Here is an 18,627-nt window from a genome sequence, read left to right on the forward strand (position 1 = left end):
TACACACACTTAAATTCACAGACGGTCACAGTAACTACTTGCAAACCAGCAAAGTCACAGTCAATGTCCCTTTCATGATAGAGATGTCTTGACTGCGTGTGTGTGTTTATGTGTGCACTTGTGTGTTTGGGGTCTATAATTGGCTTAGGTATGCTGTGGGTTAGTTCTGCTTTGACAGAGTCTTTTGGGTCAGTGTTAGGTTCGTTTAATGCTTTTATGCTCTCTCAGGGGAAACAGCATCCATGCACACTCTTTAGTGTGTGTGATCGCACCTCTTGGGTGTGACATGGAGATACAATTTTGCTTGCCAATGTCTTAAGTTATATTATTTTATAGTATTAATTTAATATATTACTTTATATAATAATCATAATTTAAAATATATAGTATAACTATATATTATTATTATTATTATTTATTTTTATATAATAATTATAATGATAATGACAATGATAATGATACTACATTATTATTATTATTATTATTATTATTATTATATAAAAATGTATTATATAATTAATTTATATATATATATATATATATATATATATATATATATATATATATATATATATATACAAGGAATAATTGACGATGGACCGTTGAATTGTTTAAAAATAATGCACACCCAAGGTGGTAATGCGGTCACGATGCGAGTGACCATTGCACCTCGTGTGTGCATTATTTTTAAACTATTTAACGGGCCGGAGTCAATTATTCCACTTATACCATGGTTACCACAACTTAAGACATTGATCAGGGTTTTATCTCAAGACATTTTATGGTTTTCGTCCCTAGAATGCTCTTATGAGAGTAACTACTTTCTTCCACCACAGATTCTCAAGCCTGAAAACATCACGTTAGAACTAGCAATGGAGGCTTGCGCTATTTTACTGGAGCACTTACTGGAGTAACAAGTTAGTGCGTGTGTGTTAGTGCGTTTGTGCGTGTGTGAGTTTGTATTTGAGGGATCGAAAGAGAGAAACTCAGAAAATTAGATATCTTGCTTCTGGGATTACCTTTTTTCTCGTCAAAAGAACATCGCTTCAAAATCGCCAAAATGTGTGTCGCCATATTCCCGTTGTAAACCTTAACAACTTTTTTCGTCTCCCACTGAGATGCAGGAGTGCGCTGACATGACGACTCTGTTTTTCTGTCACGAGTATGTTTGGGCCTTAAGTGTGTGAATTACGCTTACATTGTCTGTGTGTCCACGAGTGTGTGTGTGAGAGAGGGAGCGCGAGGGTGTTTCCCACAGATATTTCAGATAATATAGAAACTGTTGTATTGATCAAGTGTATCGAGCTCTGATACAGCTCAAGCCTTCATTGCTAATTCAAAAGCATCACAGTAGAACTCGCAACGGAGGATGCACTGCTTTTTGACACAGGAGTAAAAAGGTTGCGTGTGTGTGCGTATGCGAGCGTATGTGTGAGTGTGAGTGTATGTGTGTGTATGTGTGTGTGCGAGCGTGTGTGTGAGAGCGTACGGGTATGAGTGCGAGCGTGTGTGCGTGTGTGTGTGTGCGAGCGTATGTGTGTGTGCGTATGCGAGCATATGTGTGTGTGCGAGCGTATGTGTGAGTGCGAGCGTATGTGTGTGTGTGTGTGTGTGTGTGTGCGAGCATATGTGTGTGTGAGTGCGAGCGTTTGTGTGTGAGGGCGTGTGTGTGTGAGTGTATGTGTGTAAGTGCGAGTGGGCATGTGTGTGTGCGAGCGTATGTGTGCGTGTGTGAGTGCGAGCATACATGTGTGCATGTGTGTGTGTGAGTGCGAGCGTACAGGTTTTGTTATACTTGTGAGGACCAAGTATTGAGAATCAACCTGTTCTGAGGACATATCTGGTTGTGAGGACCTTTTGGGTGGTCCTCACAAAAGAAATGGCATATTAAATGATGTTTTATTGAAAATGTAAAAATGCAGAAAGTTTTTTGTGAGGGTTAGGTTTAGGGGTAGGGTTAGGGGATAGAATCTATAGTTTGTACAGTATAAAAATCATTATGTCTATGGAGGGTCCTCACAAGTATACTAAATCCAACATGTGTGTGTGTGTGCGAGCGTATGTGTGTGTGTGTGTGTGTGTGTGCGAGCGTATGTGTGTGTGTGTGTGTGTGTGTGTGTGTGCGAGTGCGAGTGTATATGTGTGTTTGTGTGAGTGCGAGCGAATGTGTGTGTGTGCGAGCATATGTGTGTGTGCGAGTGCGAGCATATGTGTGAGTGTGAGCATGTGTGTGAGTGCGAGCGTGTGTGCGAGCGTATGTGTGTGTGTGTGTGCGAGTGCGAGTGTATTTGTGTGTATGTGTGAGTGCGGGCGTGTGTGTGTGTGTGTGTGTGTGTGCGAGCATGTGTGTGTGCGCGAGTGTATGTGTGTGTGTGTCTGAGCGTATGTGTGAGTGCGAGCGTGTGTGTGTGTGTGTGAGCGTATGTGTGTGTGTGAGTGTGTGTGCAAGCTTATGTGTGTGTATGTGAGTGCGAGCGTATGTGTGTGTGTGAGTGTGAGCATATGTGTGTGTATGTGTGAGTGCGAGCGTATGTGTTTGTGTGTGAGCGTATGTGTGTGTGAGTGTGAGCGTGTGTTTGTGCGAGTGTGAGCATATGTGTGTGTATGTGTGAGTGTGAGCGAATGTATGTGCGAGTGCGAGCCTGTGTGTGCGAGCGTGTGTGTGTGCGAGTGTGTGCGTGTGTGTGCGAGCATATGTTTGTGTGTGCGTGCAAGCATATATCTGTGTGTGTGAGCGTGTGTGTGTGTGTGTGTGTGTGTGTGTGTGCGAGTGCCAGAGTATGTGTGTGTGTGTGTGTGTGTGTGTGTGTGTGTGGGGGCAGGTTTAAGTGGTTTACGAGGACTTTTGTTTAGGTTACAAACTGGTAATTACAAGGGTATTATGCTATAAATGTGGTTTATGAAGACATTTCTAGTGTCCCCATAATTCAAATCGCTTAAAAAACATACTAAACTATGTTTTATTGAAAATGTAAAAATGCAGAAAGTTTTTTGTGAGGGTTAGGTTTAGGGGTAGGGTTAGGGGATAGAAACAATTTTTCGTACAGTATAAAAATCATTGTCTATGGAGAGTCCTCATAATGATAGCTGCACCAACATGTGTGTGTGCGCACGTGCATATGTGTGTGTGTGTGTGTGTGTGTGTGTCGTGTGTGCGAGCGTGTGTAAGTGCAGGGGAGACAGGGCTCTTTTTAACTGAAATTGAAATAAATGTAGGATATTTTAGACATTGTTTTGACATTCTTAACCGATTTACTTTAACCAGTGTCTTTGTTTTATTTATTTTGTTGTGGCAGCCTGTAGGGCTCTTTGAAATAACTGAAATAATTTGGTGAAATGATATGGAACTGTTATGTGGTCAAGACCTGGAACTACTTTATAGCTGTGCGTTTCCTTGAAAATAACTGCACACCTTAGAACATTGGTGAACCAACCAGAATCAAGCATTCATCAGACCCGTGGTATAACTATTATACATATACAGTACTGTGCAAAAGTTTTAGGCACTTGTGAAAAATGTTGCATAGTGAGGATTTCTTCAAAAATAATGCCATAATTAGTTTTCATTTATCACTTAATGTCATCCAAAGTCCAGTAAACATTAAAAAAAAAATCTAAATCAATATCTGTCGTGGCCACCTTTGCCTTTAAAACAGCCCCAACTGTCCTAGGTACACCTGGACACAGTTTTTCTAGTTTGTTGGCAGATAGGATGTTCCCAGCTTCTTGGAGAATTTGCTGCAGTTCATCTATATATTTAGGCTGTCTCAATTGCTTCTGTCTCTTCATGTAATCCCAGTTATTTTACTGTATATGTGAAGTATTTCTACTTTGGTCTAAACTTGACGAAATAACTCTCATTATTTTTCAAACAAAAACAAGTGTTTATTCTTCAAATGTTTGGTATTTCTGTATTTATCAAGATTAAAAATAATATAATTTTTTTACTACAATATTTTATAACTTTTTTCTCATGTAGCTTAACATCAAGAGATTGATGCATTGCTCATAGTTATGTTTTTGTAAGAAAGGTCATCTTTCTCCATCTGTACTCCAACAAGTGAGCCAACAATTTCTTTCTTTTTTTTTTTTTTTTCACATTAAAAGGATAACATTCTCAATGTCTTTGTCATGGCAAGCACTTCATTAAGTCTGTGAAATGATGGACATTGCCTCTTACAGTGCTATTTCACTAATGCTGTATTAGAGCTCTGATAACCTGGAGTCAATTAAAATATGGACAAGAAATCATGCACACACAGACACACATGCATACACACACTCCCCTGTAGTTAACAGATCACTTGAAAGAAGGAATGTGTGTGTTTGTTTGTTTTGGGCAGGAACTGGGTGTCCCCCTAATGAAGAAGCCCTGTTGTGAAGATGTGTTTTCCAAAACACACACACACACATACACACACACACACACACATACACACACACATTGGTGCGGCTATCCTTATGAGGACTTTCCATAGACATAATGATTTTTATACAGTACGAACTATAGATTCTATCCCATAACCCTAACCCTACCCCTAAACCTAACCCTCAGAAAAAACTTTATGCATTTTTACATAAAAAAAATAAATAAACATCGTTTAGTTAGGGTGACCATACGTCCTCTTTTTCCCAGACATGTCCTCTTTTTCGGACCTTAAAAAAGCATCCGGCCGGGATTTCTAAATATGCGCAAATTCGGCTTTAGTTACATTATGATGTGCATCTGGTCTAATACTTCATTGTGTGTGTGCGCATATTTGCATTGCTTTAACCCCTCTTTTTAAGTCCTGCCTTCTCGCACACCAATTGGTCGATTATAAGAGGCTTGCAGCAACTATTGGCCAAATTCCTGCCTGTCAATCTCTCTGCGAACACGCGAAGCTCTGTTGTGTTCGGCAGCAAACAGTTGCTTGACAGTAGCAGCAAATGACAAGTGGAAACAATGCCCAAACGAAAGTGCAAATTTACAGAAGATTTGCACAAAAAATTACCATGTTTTCGTCCAGGTTGAGATCCGTGGGAAGCAGAATGTATGACATGTAAAGCTGGCACTTATGTGTCAGTTGCTTATAAAGGTGCAAGTGATTTAGAAGCACACATTAGCTCTGCGAAGCATAAAGGGTCAGCAAAAGGTGAATGTTCATCAGGTAAATTAATGGACTACTTTTGCGACCAGGTAAAATTGTTAATCACATTGCTTCATTTTCCATGGCCATTCAAAATAATAGTAATAGTAAATGAAGGTACACTCATGGCATCAAATATTTTATTTTAGCACATGGACATTCAAAAGAATGTTGGAAATTTGTATTTATATATATATATATATATATATATATATATATATATATATATATATATATATATATATATATGTTATGCTAATAGAGTATCTTTTTCACTGTATTAAAGTTTGCATTCATAGTAACACTGTTTTGAATTCTATTATTCCACACCACCCCAATCCCCCCTGGCGGAAAAAAAAAAGGTGTCCTCTTTTTGGAAAACCAGAATATGGTCACCCTAGTTTAGTATGTTTTTTAAGCGATTTAAATTATGGGGACACTATAAATGTCCTCATAAACCACATTTATAGCATAATACCCTTGTAATTACCAGTTTGCAACCTAAAAAAATGTCCTCGTAAACCACCCAAACACGCATACACATACACATACACATACACACACACACACACACACAAACACACACTGTGATTCTACTAAAGACTGGGAGCAGCAGGGTGAGGCATCTCTTTTATTTATCAGAAGGTGTTTCATCTGTTTGTTTGTATCTGCCCTTGAAAGATTTTACAAGAAAGATAGAATAGAATGTGAAGAGAAGGAAAAGAGAGAGGCATGATGTAGCAAGACAGAATAAAAACATACAAGGAGAAGGCATAGAGAATGACAACAGGTTGAGAAGAGGAATGGATCACTGACTGAAAGTGTGTGCCTGAGTCTCTGTGCAGTCATTCCACCAAATGTCCATGAGACTTCCTGTAATTGGAGATTCAAATTGTAGCATTTGAGACATTATCATTCTTTTGGTGTTTACTGAATAAATGCATCAATACCTCAATCAGATACATTGTTAACTTTCCTAACCTTAAAGATAATAAAAATGGAATGAGGATGTATACGTAAATAATCTCAGTCAAGGATTATTTGGAAAGTAATATAAAAATCAAAAATGGGATATGCAATACCCATTTTCTGTTCTTCACTTAATATTATTATTTTTATTTTATTTATTTATTTTCAGACAGAGGGTTTGACTGATGGCTAAATTCATTTTTTTTTTTTTTTTTTTTTTTTTATCTAATCAGCCTTACATTTGTCTCCTTGTGACCAATTACTTTAAATCAAGTTGAATTACAGCCATGCTTTAATTGGGGCTAATTTGGCCCAGCATTGTCTAAATGCAAGCATTTTCAATCACCCTGAGAAAAAGCTTTGAATCCTACACATTGAGTGGGCTAAAACAATTTCCCTTCCACAAAGCCCATTTAATCTATATTTAGGGCAATGTTCTCCAAATGGCAAAGTTAAAAATCCCATTTTCAGCTCTTTACTAGCATGTTTTCTCCAATTCTGACTAGTTTCTAGGAGCCTCCAGGCTTTTGTCCTCAAACAAACATTCTAAACAACCATGAATCAGCTTTTAGCTTCAAATTACCACTCTCAAGGAGATAACACAATACACAGCACAATGTTGTGCCATAAATGTCAAATACCTTGATAACTTGACTCTAAAAGAAACTCTCCCTCCTGCTCTTTCTAGAATGTACTTTGATGAGCAAGGAGAACAGACATTCCAGTGATAATGGCACACTGAGCTCGCACAATAAGCACCTGTTGCTGATAAAGTATCAAATGTAGACAAGACAGCCCTTAATGTCCAACAACTGCTACTGAATACCGGCTTGAGAACAGTTTCTCCATTGATAGAGCTTCAACATTGGTTGGACAGTCATTAACAATGGAGGTAACTGTTGACCACTGAGAGAATCTACAACAGATAGGTAATTCAGCCACGATGAAACAAGACACGCACTCTTTCTGTTCAAACCTTTTCACCTTTTAAATGCTTACATTTTAAATTCAACGATAGGCACAGCAGCATATCAGACTGACCGTGATCATTGAAAAATGGCTAAAAAATACTTGCAGACTCAAGAGACTACAGTATACTTTGTTTTTACTTTGTTTTTCTCACGCACAGTCGAGCACTCAGCCTTTCAAAGTACACTCTTTTGAACATGAACTCACGAACTCAAACTGTTATGCATATTGTGTGCAAGATGTAACAGCAAGCGGAAAACCGAAGTATTCCAGAGATTATTTAGCAGAGACAGGCCACTTCTATTAAAATGAATGGGAGAAATTGGAACGCCCAATGGTCAACATATGTAGAAAGGAAGTCCCGCCTTACAGGTAAAAGAGCTAATCACCATTTAGATACAGAAATCGACCAGTCAATCAAACTGAAAAGCGCATTAGCTATACAAGCTGAGAAAATTGGTCTTTTTAGCATAATCTGAAGTACAGCTGAATAATTTATGATACCAGTGTTTTCAGATTTTACTGCTGATTAGAAATATGTTCTTTGATCCAGTGAAACAACCTTGACCTTATCTGATGCTGCAAGAAAATGTAGTCTGCTGGCAAATTTACAAAATGTAGGATGGCAGGGGAATTTTCATTTCAGTTCCTGAGGAAAGTGATACCTGATTGGACTATTTAGTCATTTTCATCAGGAAAGTGCTACCTGATTGATCAGAGAAACTATAACCTAACCCTAGCCCTACCCCTACCCCTAACCTAACCCTAAATCTAACCCTAACATATCAGGTAGCGCTTTACTCATAAAATATTAATCAGTCATCCCCTTCCATCCTATGTTTCGAGGAACCACGGCCTGCAGAATTTAATGCAGACTAACTAGTGTTGATCTATACTAGTTGCAAGAAACCTCTCAAGTTAAGAAAACCCTTAGTGATAGTACCCTTACAATTATAGCAAAGGGTTTTCTTAACTTAAAGAAAGTTTTCTTTCCTGCAACTGGGCCCAGACATTTATCCCACCACAACAACCATAGCAAAATAAATAAAAAATAACTACATATAGGCCTATATGAGCTATTGAGCCAGTCACACTACGATTAAAGTTTCATTCTTAAAACGTCTATACTTTGCCTGCAAGACAAATCAAGCAATTCCTGGCAATTCAAGCTTTTCAGCATCTGCCTTCTATACCCCAGCATCTGTAAAACTGTAGTGTCAGCATAGCTGTGTGTGAGTGTGTGGCCTTTTGTGAGAATTTCCCTACTCTTTCGATTGATGAGTATGTCTCCTCTTAGCTATTTAGCTTAACTCTGACTCATCTTTTTTGTGTTTGCCCCTACCATTTTCCATATGCTCTGCCTCACCGACACTGCCATCTGGCGTAGTCCTCTCATAGGCGTCTTCAGGTAGAGGGAGGGCACCCAGTCTGGGGCCGGATGAACTCTTGCTGCTGGGCGTCTCCGACTCCTCCAGGCCACTGTCGTAGCAGCTCTGCAGCGAGCCCTGGTGCGGGTCCTGGGGCTGGCTCACCACCGAGAAGGTCACTCGGCGGAACGGCTACAAGAGAAGAGATTGCTGGGGGTCACTGGACTGAAGAGGTCGTAGAGGGATTTGATGGGTAGATTTTTTTGGGGGTGGGTGGGATCAATCTCAGTTAAAATGAATTCTATATAGCTCTTGTTAGAATATTGCACTGCACTGTACAGTACTAGGACATAAACAGCAACTGGATTAATTGCTCTCTCACTATGTAGTAAATATGTGTAGCCTGAAAGCAGTGTTCTACAAAAATAAACAAAACAATCCTAATGAGCTGCACAGCACTTGTTTAATGGATTCTCACATGAAAAATACAAAATGTTAGGAGAGTAAGTTCAATGCCCACAGGAGTAAGTACAGATGCCGCACTGTGGCATTGTGGTTTAAATATAGCAGTGGAGGTCTGAAGGGCGTCAAAGTCTCCTTGTGTGGTTTACTTTATAGCAAAAACAGGACAAGATGAGCAAGTATGGTCCCAATGGGAGATAGAATGGAACACATAGCTATCGGCTTATAAACAAGAGCATGGATCCACACATTTTTCAAAGTAACTAAAGAACAAATAGGTGAAAGGAAACAAATAGGAGTAATATACGGGTACACAGAGGCTTAAATGTGAAATTTGTTCTCCCTGCTCTGAACATTTGATTTCATTTCCTCTTCCTCTCAAAAACTTTGAGTGTCATCTCAATTGAAGAATGGCAGAAAAGAGAGTGAAATAGGAAGAGATGAGTGACAGCGAGTAGCATGACAAATTATTTTATTTTCTGCTGAGATACAGCAAAAAAGAGAGCTGGGAGAGAAATTAAACTAGGAAGGACGTCAAGTCTATTCATTAAAATGAATCAAATATTCATGAAACCAAGGCATCAATTTTCCATTGTTGTTTTCTGCTCAAAGCAAAATGTCTGGCTACATACATTGACACTATCCTAAAGTCTATATGCTTTAGGACACTTTAAACGGGAAATTTAATCTGTTGTCTTGATTTAAATACTGTTCCAGTTGAGGAATCCAGGGTTATATAAGATGGGGAGTTTCTCTGCCGTTCATATCCTAATGAAATGCATGATCCTGTCTCTGTGTACACTGAGATAACTGATACATATGGGCTTTGAGCAACATAAGTGCCTGGAAGAGCAAGAGAAAATAAGAGGGAAATAGCTGAAAGGTGTAAATTAAATTGTGATAATTTCACTAGCATTGGAGCCTTGTAATTAAACCACTGACTCTTTATGTCTGGGTAAGTGAATGCAGAGGGGAAACAGAAGAGTAGACAATACAGAGGAGAAATGATGTCCCTATTCTTCTCATTCTCTCTGTCTCTCACTCTCCAGCCTACTTACTTTAATGGATAGTTCATCATTTACTCACCCTCATGTTGTTCCAAACCTGAATAACTTTCTTTCTTCCATGGAACAAGGAGATATTTGGCAGAACTAGGGAGGTAATAAGAACCGGAATGTCGGTACTAATATATTAATAAAAAGATATAATGATACCCAACTTTCTGCAATACCGTTATTACATAGTACAGACTCAACTGTTTGTTTATGAATGCACGTGCTTTGCAAAAATAAATAAATACAATAAAATGCAGTAGCGCGGATGCTCGCAGGGATTTACATAAACAGTTAGTTATGTCGTACATAAACGCAAACAAGAAATCAGATATGTGTCAAACTATCAATTACAATATTGTTGTTAATTTAGTGCTGCATAATTAAATAAATACACAAATAATCAAGATTATAATTACAGCAGCCTCAGTTAACTAAAAGTGTCAATTACAGCATTCTTTTTAAGTCTACTCCAGCTGTGTCCAAACTTGCTATGTACAGTTTTTGAAGAAGTTGAGCATTTTAACCAATCACAATCATGTCCGTTGTTCGCTTTGTGTGTGTTTTTTTTTTTTTTTTTTTTTTTCATGCAGCTAAGAGTGCCAATGTGAAACTGACTGTTTAGGCATTGCCTTGATAAATTATTTGGTATCACTTTACAATAAGCTTTCATTTCTTAACATTAGTTAACAACATTAGTTAACATGAACTAAAAATGCGCAATACCTTTACAGCATTTTTTAATCTTGGTTAATGTTAATTTCAACATATAATTCATTTTTTTAATCAAAAGTTGTATATGTTAACATTAGTTATTGCACTAGCATGAACTAGCAATGAACAATTGTATTTTTATTACTAACATTGACAAAGATGAATAAATGCTGTACAAATGTATTTATTGTTCGTTGTTCATTCATAAAACATACTGCATTTACTAATGTTAACAAATGGAACATTACTCTAAAATGTTACAAATTATTTTAATAGAAATTCATATAAATTCATCAAGGGAAATAATTGACAATTATGATGTTAGTCATAATCATGCTGACCCATTATTAAAAATATTGCTAATATTAATCAAACAACAATATTGAAAAGGTTGAAAAAACAGCTCATTACTATTTATTTATTTGTTTTCAATAATATTCTTAAGTCCTTTATTATTATAAAACTTTACTGAATCGAGAAACACTTACTTAAATGGCAACATGCTTATTTTTAAAATTAATGTTAAAATGTACATTAATATTTACATAACAGAATATTTACTTTTTTTTTTTTTTTTTTTTTTTTTTTTTTACAGCATATTAGCTATTTTAGCTGCAATATTGAAATTGGTATAGATAATCATGAAGTTTCACTTGTACTGGTACCAACTACTTTAATTTTGGTATTGGGAGAATGTTAACCCATGAAATCAAAAAGGGCTTTTGACTGAGGCTAACATTAGGCCCGACATCTCCTTTTGTGTTCAACAGAGGTACGAAAGTCATACCATTTGGAATAACATGAGGGTGAGTAAATGCTGACAGAATTTTCATTTTGGGGTGAATTGTCCCTTTAAATAATCCTACACTGCTCACTGGTACAGTTTTTGCTGTTGCTCTTTAGTCTATGCGTGTTGTGAGCTGAATAATAATTAAACAGAAACAAAACCTGTGATTGGACTGTTCAAGATCAAGACAGTTCAAGACAAGTATAATTATAAAGTTTCTCAAAATAAACATTAACACCAGCATTAAAGAAATCCCATTCTTACTGAGCTCTGCAGTGAAAAGTTGGGTGATGCATTTTATAGATGCTAACAAAGCAACAGGCTCTCTAAGTGTTTGCCTCTGGCCTTTTCCCCACCCACTTCCTGCAAATTTTCTTTCAGTAATATTAAACAAGATGGAGTGCCATCATTCACTCCTCCTTTTCTTTCCAACTCACTGCCTTTATGAGTGAGTGGTCTAACACTCATCATTACTTCAAATTGTTCCTTTAATTTGACACGTCGCCATAATCTTGGCATTTGTATTCTGTCAGGTTAGCAGTGCTTGCCTTTCAACTTAAAAGAGAGCTAGCAGTTAGAGATTGTTGTACACACACACACACACACACACTTACACACACACACATACTGACACAAAATGATATTCTATAAGTTCTACCTCTTTGCACTGATTATGAACATGCATATGCTCACTGCAATGACTCATTCATCTTTCTCTCTAAGATAGTCATCCAAGTCTATCTTCCCCTGTTTCTACAATATTCTACCTGCATTAAGGAAACTGTTTGTACACATTTGGCATTTATTCTTATTCTGCATTCATTTATTTCCTTATCTCCCTCATTTCTCTGGCTAATGTAAGAATCTTGCCAATAAATCATGTTTCCATGTAATTACAATCAACATTCAACAAATGGATTAAAATAAATATTCATGGGCTAAAATTTTCACTTTGGATAGTCAAACATTTGTTGTATAATTAAATGAAAGCCCAGAGGGGGTCTTGCTTTTGCTGAAATAACAGATCAAATTTATGTTTACGTATCAAAGCCCTATTCTTTCTCGCTCTCTACCTCAAAAATGAAATGTCCTTCTCTGCAGCTAAGTGTGACAGCAATCAAAGTCCCATGTTAAAGAGCTGAGGTTTAAATTATGCAAAAATAAACTAAACTTTAGATAAATCGGTGGATTGTGGCTTTATACTTGGCGGAAATGCAATTTTAAATAATATAAACAATGAGTCAATGAATGTCATGCAAGAAGAATGTGGTGAGATGGTAAAGTGGCTGTTTATAGACAGACAGACAGACAGACATACAGATAGATATATCCCAGTGTATCTTACTTATCATGGCTGGATTGAGCCCTGCCCTCTTTCAGAGTTTGTGTGCGCAGGTGTGATGATTGAGATTATGTAAGACAGAGATAGGGGGATATGTTTGCCTTAGGGTGGACCAGTGGCTTTTGTAGACCATTTGGCAAGGACTGGGCCTGCCTGCTTTACTGGAATAGCAAATAGTTGTCGCTATAAATTAATGCCGACAGTGTGAGGAGCAAAAGAAAATGAATGGGTGGGTGGATGGATGGATGGATGGATGGATGGATGGATAGATAGATAGATAGATAGATAGATAGATAGATAGATCAGTAATAGGGGACCATAGTCTCTATTATGTTTCCATTATATTGTAGCACATCTGATGCATTCTTTATATGAGCCTTTATCAGGTATAGAATATCTGAAGCAATATAATCTAAACGAAACAATGAAATAAATGGGGTTTCTCATAAGTGGAGGAGATAATACTATAATAAAAAGCCCAGCAGAGTATCCAGTGAGTTTGCATTCATCATTTAAATAACACTATTCTGTAAACAAGCTTATTTTATATCCTTTCAAACCTTGTTTTTTTGTAGTAACTGAAGAAAATGTTTGTGCATGTGTCTTTTTGGGCAGTAGAGTGACCTATATCCATGAACCATGGAGAGCTATGGTTTAGGCAATGAGAAAGAACACAAACTCTGAAGCCTTCTGTGTCTTTTTACAATCGAGCAGAGAGGAGATGAAAGGAGAAGATGAAATGAAGAGGAAAACTAAAGATGAGATACTATGGAAGACATACTGTCTGTGCTATATATTGTAAAGAAGAGTGTTAATCAGTCACTAGTGTTTAGACATGGTGACCTAGTGGTAGAACCTGTAATTAACCTCTGTTCAAATTTTCATAAACACCCTGAGGGTGAACCACAAAATGCTATCTATCAAGCAGGCATTGAACAAAATAGCCCAAGGACAAAGCTAGCTACTTCACATTATAATAACCTGCAAATCAGCACTGGAATGAGCTTCCGGTTGTTTCATACTGTACTTTCTCATAGTTAGGATGAACGATTAACCACAAATCAGACCTTGTGAGATTGTGGCAAGAGTGAATAAGCATTTTGACGTACGGAAACCGAAGAAACTCGTTCGTGTCTTTCACCAAAGAGCTATGACCCGGAAACAACACAATATGATGTATGCATTTATAGAATTCCTCATTAAATACTGATCTAAGACAGAAAACATAGCTAGGGTTCAAAGGGGTTCGGTAGGGGCTTTGAAAACAGTTAATTTTTATGTCTATTCTAAAGACTTCTAACAGAATCTTGAGAGCTAGCTAGACCGTTAAAGACTAGGGCTGGGTATTGATACAGATTACCCGATTCGATCCAATTCTATTTAAATTCTCAAGCTCTTGGTTCAATAATATTTAAAATCTGAAAATCTGAAAATTTACCAGCCAGTTGCTAATCAAAGACATTTTTGTCTTGTATGTGAATGCTTAATTTGTATAAACCTTCGAATTTGAGAAGTTCAAATGAAGATTGAGATGCATCAGAAAATCTTTATTTTTACCCACCCCTATTGAAGACATTTAGATTATCCATGCCACTAATTTCACCCATGGTAACTTTCCCAGTTAAGCCAGTTCAGTATGTTCAATAGTCAAACATGCAAGTCTTCAAAAGCTTGTTGGATAAATTAGCAGAGCTGCTTATATCTCAGTTATGAATTACTGTAGGTAAAACAGCACTGATTAGACTTAGTTTTTTTTTTTTTTTTTTTTTTTTTTTTTAAATGAATCCACTAAATGTAAAGTATTAAGTGGGTAGAACAATAAAAGAAAATGAAATCTGACTCATTTGTGTAGCAGAGTATCCTTGCATGCATAAAACCCAACGGCCTGATCTGTGCAATTTTCAAATTTTCAAGATTTTTCAAAATCTTGATATGAGTCCAAAACTCTCTCTCTCTCTCTCTGTGTGTGTGTGTGTGTGTGTGTGTGTGTGTGTGTGTGTGTGTGTGTGTGTGTGTGTGTGTTTAAAAGACTAACAGAGCCCACGGTGAGGAGGTCAGGGAGTTTTGCTTATCCTGGTGCTTGGGGAGGGTCAGGTGTCTGCTTTGTCTTAAGGGATGACTGGCGCTGGTCAAGCTTCATTTCTCTACAGGCTTCCTGCCTATGAGGGCCTCCAGATGGGCTCTGGACCTCATGAGACCTGCTGGAGTTTAGCCAGGTCTGAGGCCTCTTTGGCAAGGCATATATAAACACACCTCACTGCAGGCGCTGAAAACTTCCAGGGAATTTTTACCGCATGACCACTTCCCTCTGTGGAGTGTACGTTTGATATCTTACCGAAGATGTTTGTTATGTTTCAGTCAAGCCTGCCAAAATGGAGCCTGGTCTGACTCTAATAGAACCCTAAAAACATTCAAACTGAGCCACAGCAAACATTTAACAGTTTAACCACTTTTGTAACCCTCCATTGATTGCAGTTCACATGTCCACAGCTTTCTACAAGTGGCTCTTTAATCATTTTTAACCCATCGACTGCCCTTTTCATGGACAAACCTTAAGCTGAACTGATCAGCACTTCAAGAGAGCATTCTTTAAAAAAAGGCTCCCAGACACTTAGAATATTTTTATTTATTTTTTTTCTTAGTTTTCCTTCCCTCTGAAGTTCTTCAGTTAAAACCTTCAGAGTACATCTTGCTGCACGTCAGCTGACTGGCTTTGAATATAATCCTTTTTGAGGGCACTGATGCATAGATATCTCACCTGGCCTGATCATTCATTCATTCATCTACCCATTTTTTCTTGTCATCCACTCAACCTCACACTCTCAGCGATGGCAAAGTGATGCATTGGCTCTTGCCGTTCCAGTCCATTTCCTCTCAGGCCAACTTTACATTTCCTCATGCCAAATGTTCCAGATGTTCATGCCTTTGCCAAACAAAACACTGTGGATGTTAGTCACTGTAGTGAAATTAGCCGCCCTTGTTTATCGTAGTTCATACATTTTAAATCAAGAAGCCCACATTGATATTTAGAACAAGGCGCCTATTCTTACTCAAAAGTTCTTAAAACTCTCAATCTTTGAGTTTCGTCTCTTATATATCACTGATATATAACATCAGCAAAGAAAGCACATTGCAGTGTGCCTATGTTTAAAAATTTATTTTTCCTCTTGTTCTCCCAGTCTGAAATTGAAGTGCAATGTTGCCTCATTATTTTTAAGCATCCTTGTGTACGTGATATTTCTTTTTGATTGCAAGTGATCATTGTGATGTCCCTAAACTCATTTTGCAATGAAGTCATATTAACCTTCTTATTTAGAAAAGGAAATAAATAAGGGAGTATTTTCAAAATGAAAATTTTTCAAAATTTTCAAAATGAAAATTATCTCATCATTCACTCACCCTCATGACATCCTAGATGTGTATGACTTTCTTTCTTCTGATAAACACAAACAAAGATTTTTAGAAGAATATCTTCTTGAAGCTCCAGAAGGACATAAAGGCAGCATAAAAGTAATCCATAAGACTCCAGTGGTTAAATCAACATATTCAGAAGCGATATAAGTGTGGGTGAGAGACAGATCAACATTTAATTACTTTTTACTATCAATCATCACTTTTACTTTAAAATTATTATTTTTTTGTTTTTGGCAATTTGCATTATTTGTTAATATCACCACCTACTGGGCAGTGAGGAGAATTTATAGCAAAAAATGACTTAACATTGATCTGTTTCTCACCCACACCTATCATATCAATTCGGAAGGCATGGATTTAACCACTGGAGTACTATGGATTACTTTTTTGCTGACTTTATATGCATTTTGTAGCTTCAAAATGTTGGTATCACTTCACTTACATTGTGAGGACCTAGAGAGCTGAAATATTATTCTAAAAATCTTCGTTTGTGTTCAGAAGAAGTAAGAAAGTCATACACATCTGGGATGGCAAGAGGGTTAGTAAATGATGAGAGAATTTTCATTTTTGGGTGAACTATCACTTTAAACGCTTTAAAAAATAAATGACAGTTTTTGGTCAATAGACCTGCCAGTTAAAACAATCTTTTCTCCACTCTACCTTTTCATGTCTGTCTTATCTTTTAACATTTCAGAAATCGCATTAACATTCCTGACAAGAACTGAGAAGAAAAAAGCACAGACAGATGGGAACCTCAAAACATATCTCTATGCTCTTTTTATAAATCCTAGCTAAACTTTTAATTGCTCTTTAAGCAGGGGATTAAGCAAGAACATATCTGCCATATTCTGAAGGGATGATTTGCGGCTTCAAAGGCTTAGGTCACCTCTGACCCTCACTCCATGAGAAGGAACAATACCTTTAAGGCGCTGCCTCGCACTGCATATCCCAAACATGCCTCTCACCAGTGTTTATTTTTGGTGAGTTAATAGTTTAATGGTCAATAAAAACAGGAGACATTTTACACTGGGAACACTAAATATATAATGGATTTTAAATGCACCTATGAGTGTGCTTTTTTTTTTTTTTTTTTTTTTTTTTTTTTTTGAAATTCTACATTTGTTTTGCTCTGTATCAGGTTTGTCATCTCATCAACAATATTTGTCTATCAGGGATGAAAGGAATACTCAGTTTCCTGTTCTGGTGCAGAATATCTAACCTCATCAGGGAAGATCCATTATCATCTCAGGTAACTGCAAAACTCAGAAAAATGCTTTCAGGTGCCTTTCCTAACACAATAATGTAGCAAACTTGAGCTCCATTTTAACTTAAAAATGGACACACATACAAACAAATACCCTGCTCAAAGAAACAAAATAATCTTAAACCAGCCTAAGATGGTCTAAACTGGTTTAATCTGGTCTAGTTAGCCTCCCAATCTGACAAAGTTTATAAGTGCCCAAAAACCCTCTAAAACTGACAATCCAGACCAGCCTGACCAGGGGTGCATTTCCCAAAAGCATCGTTAGCCAACTATGGTTGCAAGTTCCATCATTACCAACATAGTTCTAAAACCACCAACATGGTGTTTCTAAAAAAACGTATATCCAAATTACATTTCCAAACAGCATCACAAAGTTGTTAGGTTGGAAGTACAGCTCTTTAACTGTGGTAAGAAGCATTGTTCCCTATTAGTTTGCTGTGTGGACATAATTTTCTTCTATACCTTTTGTTCCATATATATATACAGTTGTGTTCAAAAGTTTGCATACCCTGGCAGAAATTGTGAAATTTTGGCATTCATTTTGAAAATATGACTGATCATGCAAGGTAATGGAACTTTATAAAGATGGAAAAGGATATAAAAAGATATCCAAAGCCTTGAAAATGCCAGTCAGTACTGCTCAATCACTTATTAAGAAGTGGAAATTTTGGGGATCTCTTAATACCAAGCCAAGGTCAGGTAGACCAAGAAAGATTTCAGCCACAACTGCCAGAAGAATTGTTAAGGATACAAAGAAAAACCCACAGGTAAACTCAAGAGAAATACAGGCTGCTCTGGAAAAAGACGGTGTGGTTGTTTCTGTTATCATTATGATTTAAAAAGGAGCCAAACAACTATGTGATAATAAATGGCTTCATATGATCACTATCCTTAAATAAAATGATCTGTCATATTTTCAAAATCAATGCCAAAATTTCACAATTTCTGCCAGGGTATGCAAACTTTTGAGCACAACTATATATATATATAATTCTGTCAAGACTTTGATAATGTTTACATGCACTTAAAAAACTGCTTATTCAGGGACCTGGGTAGTTCAGTGGTAAAATACGCTGGCTACCACCCCTGGAGTTCGCTAGTTCGAATCCCAGGGCGTGCTGAGTGACTCCAGCCAGGCTTCCTAAGCAACCAGATTGG

At 37.2% G+C, this 18,627-nt stretch overlaps 1 protein-coding gene across 5 annotated transcripts in view; it reads right to left on the reverse strand.

Moving 5' to 3' along the window:
• LOC127452271 (protocadherin-7-like) overlaps nt 1–18,627 on the reverse strand; it is a 173,952-nt gene that overhangs the window by 78,944 nt on the left and 76,381 nt on the right. For 2 of the 5 annotated variants that reach the window (XM_051717614.1, XM_051717641.1), the window contains exon 2: nt 8,410–8,626. The exons of 2 other annotated variants lie outside the window; for them this stretch is intronic. In XM_051717614.1, coding sequence (XP_051573574.1) covers nt 8,410–8,626 — 217 coding nt within the window. The remainder of the gene's footprint in view (nt 1–8,409; nt 8,627–18,627) is intronic. One more of the 5 variants, XM_051717623.1, reaches the window with a different exon arrangement.

This window comes from Myxocyprinus asiaticus, chromosome 2 (genome assembly GCF_019703515.2).
Source record: "Myxocyprinus asiaticus isolate MX2 ecotype Aquarium Trade chromosome 2, UBuf_Myxa_2, whole genome shotgun sequence".
NCBI classification, from domain to species: Eukaryota; Metazoa; Chordata; class Actinopteri; order Cypriniformes; family Catostomidae; genus Myxocyprinus; species Myxocyprinus asiaticus.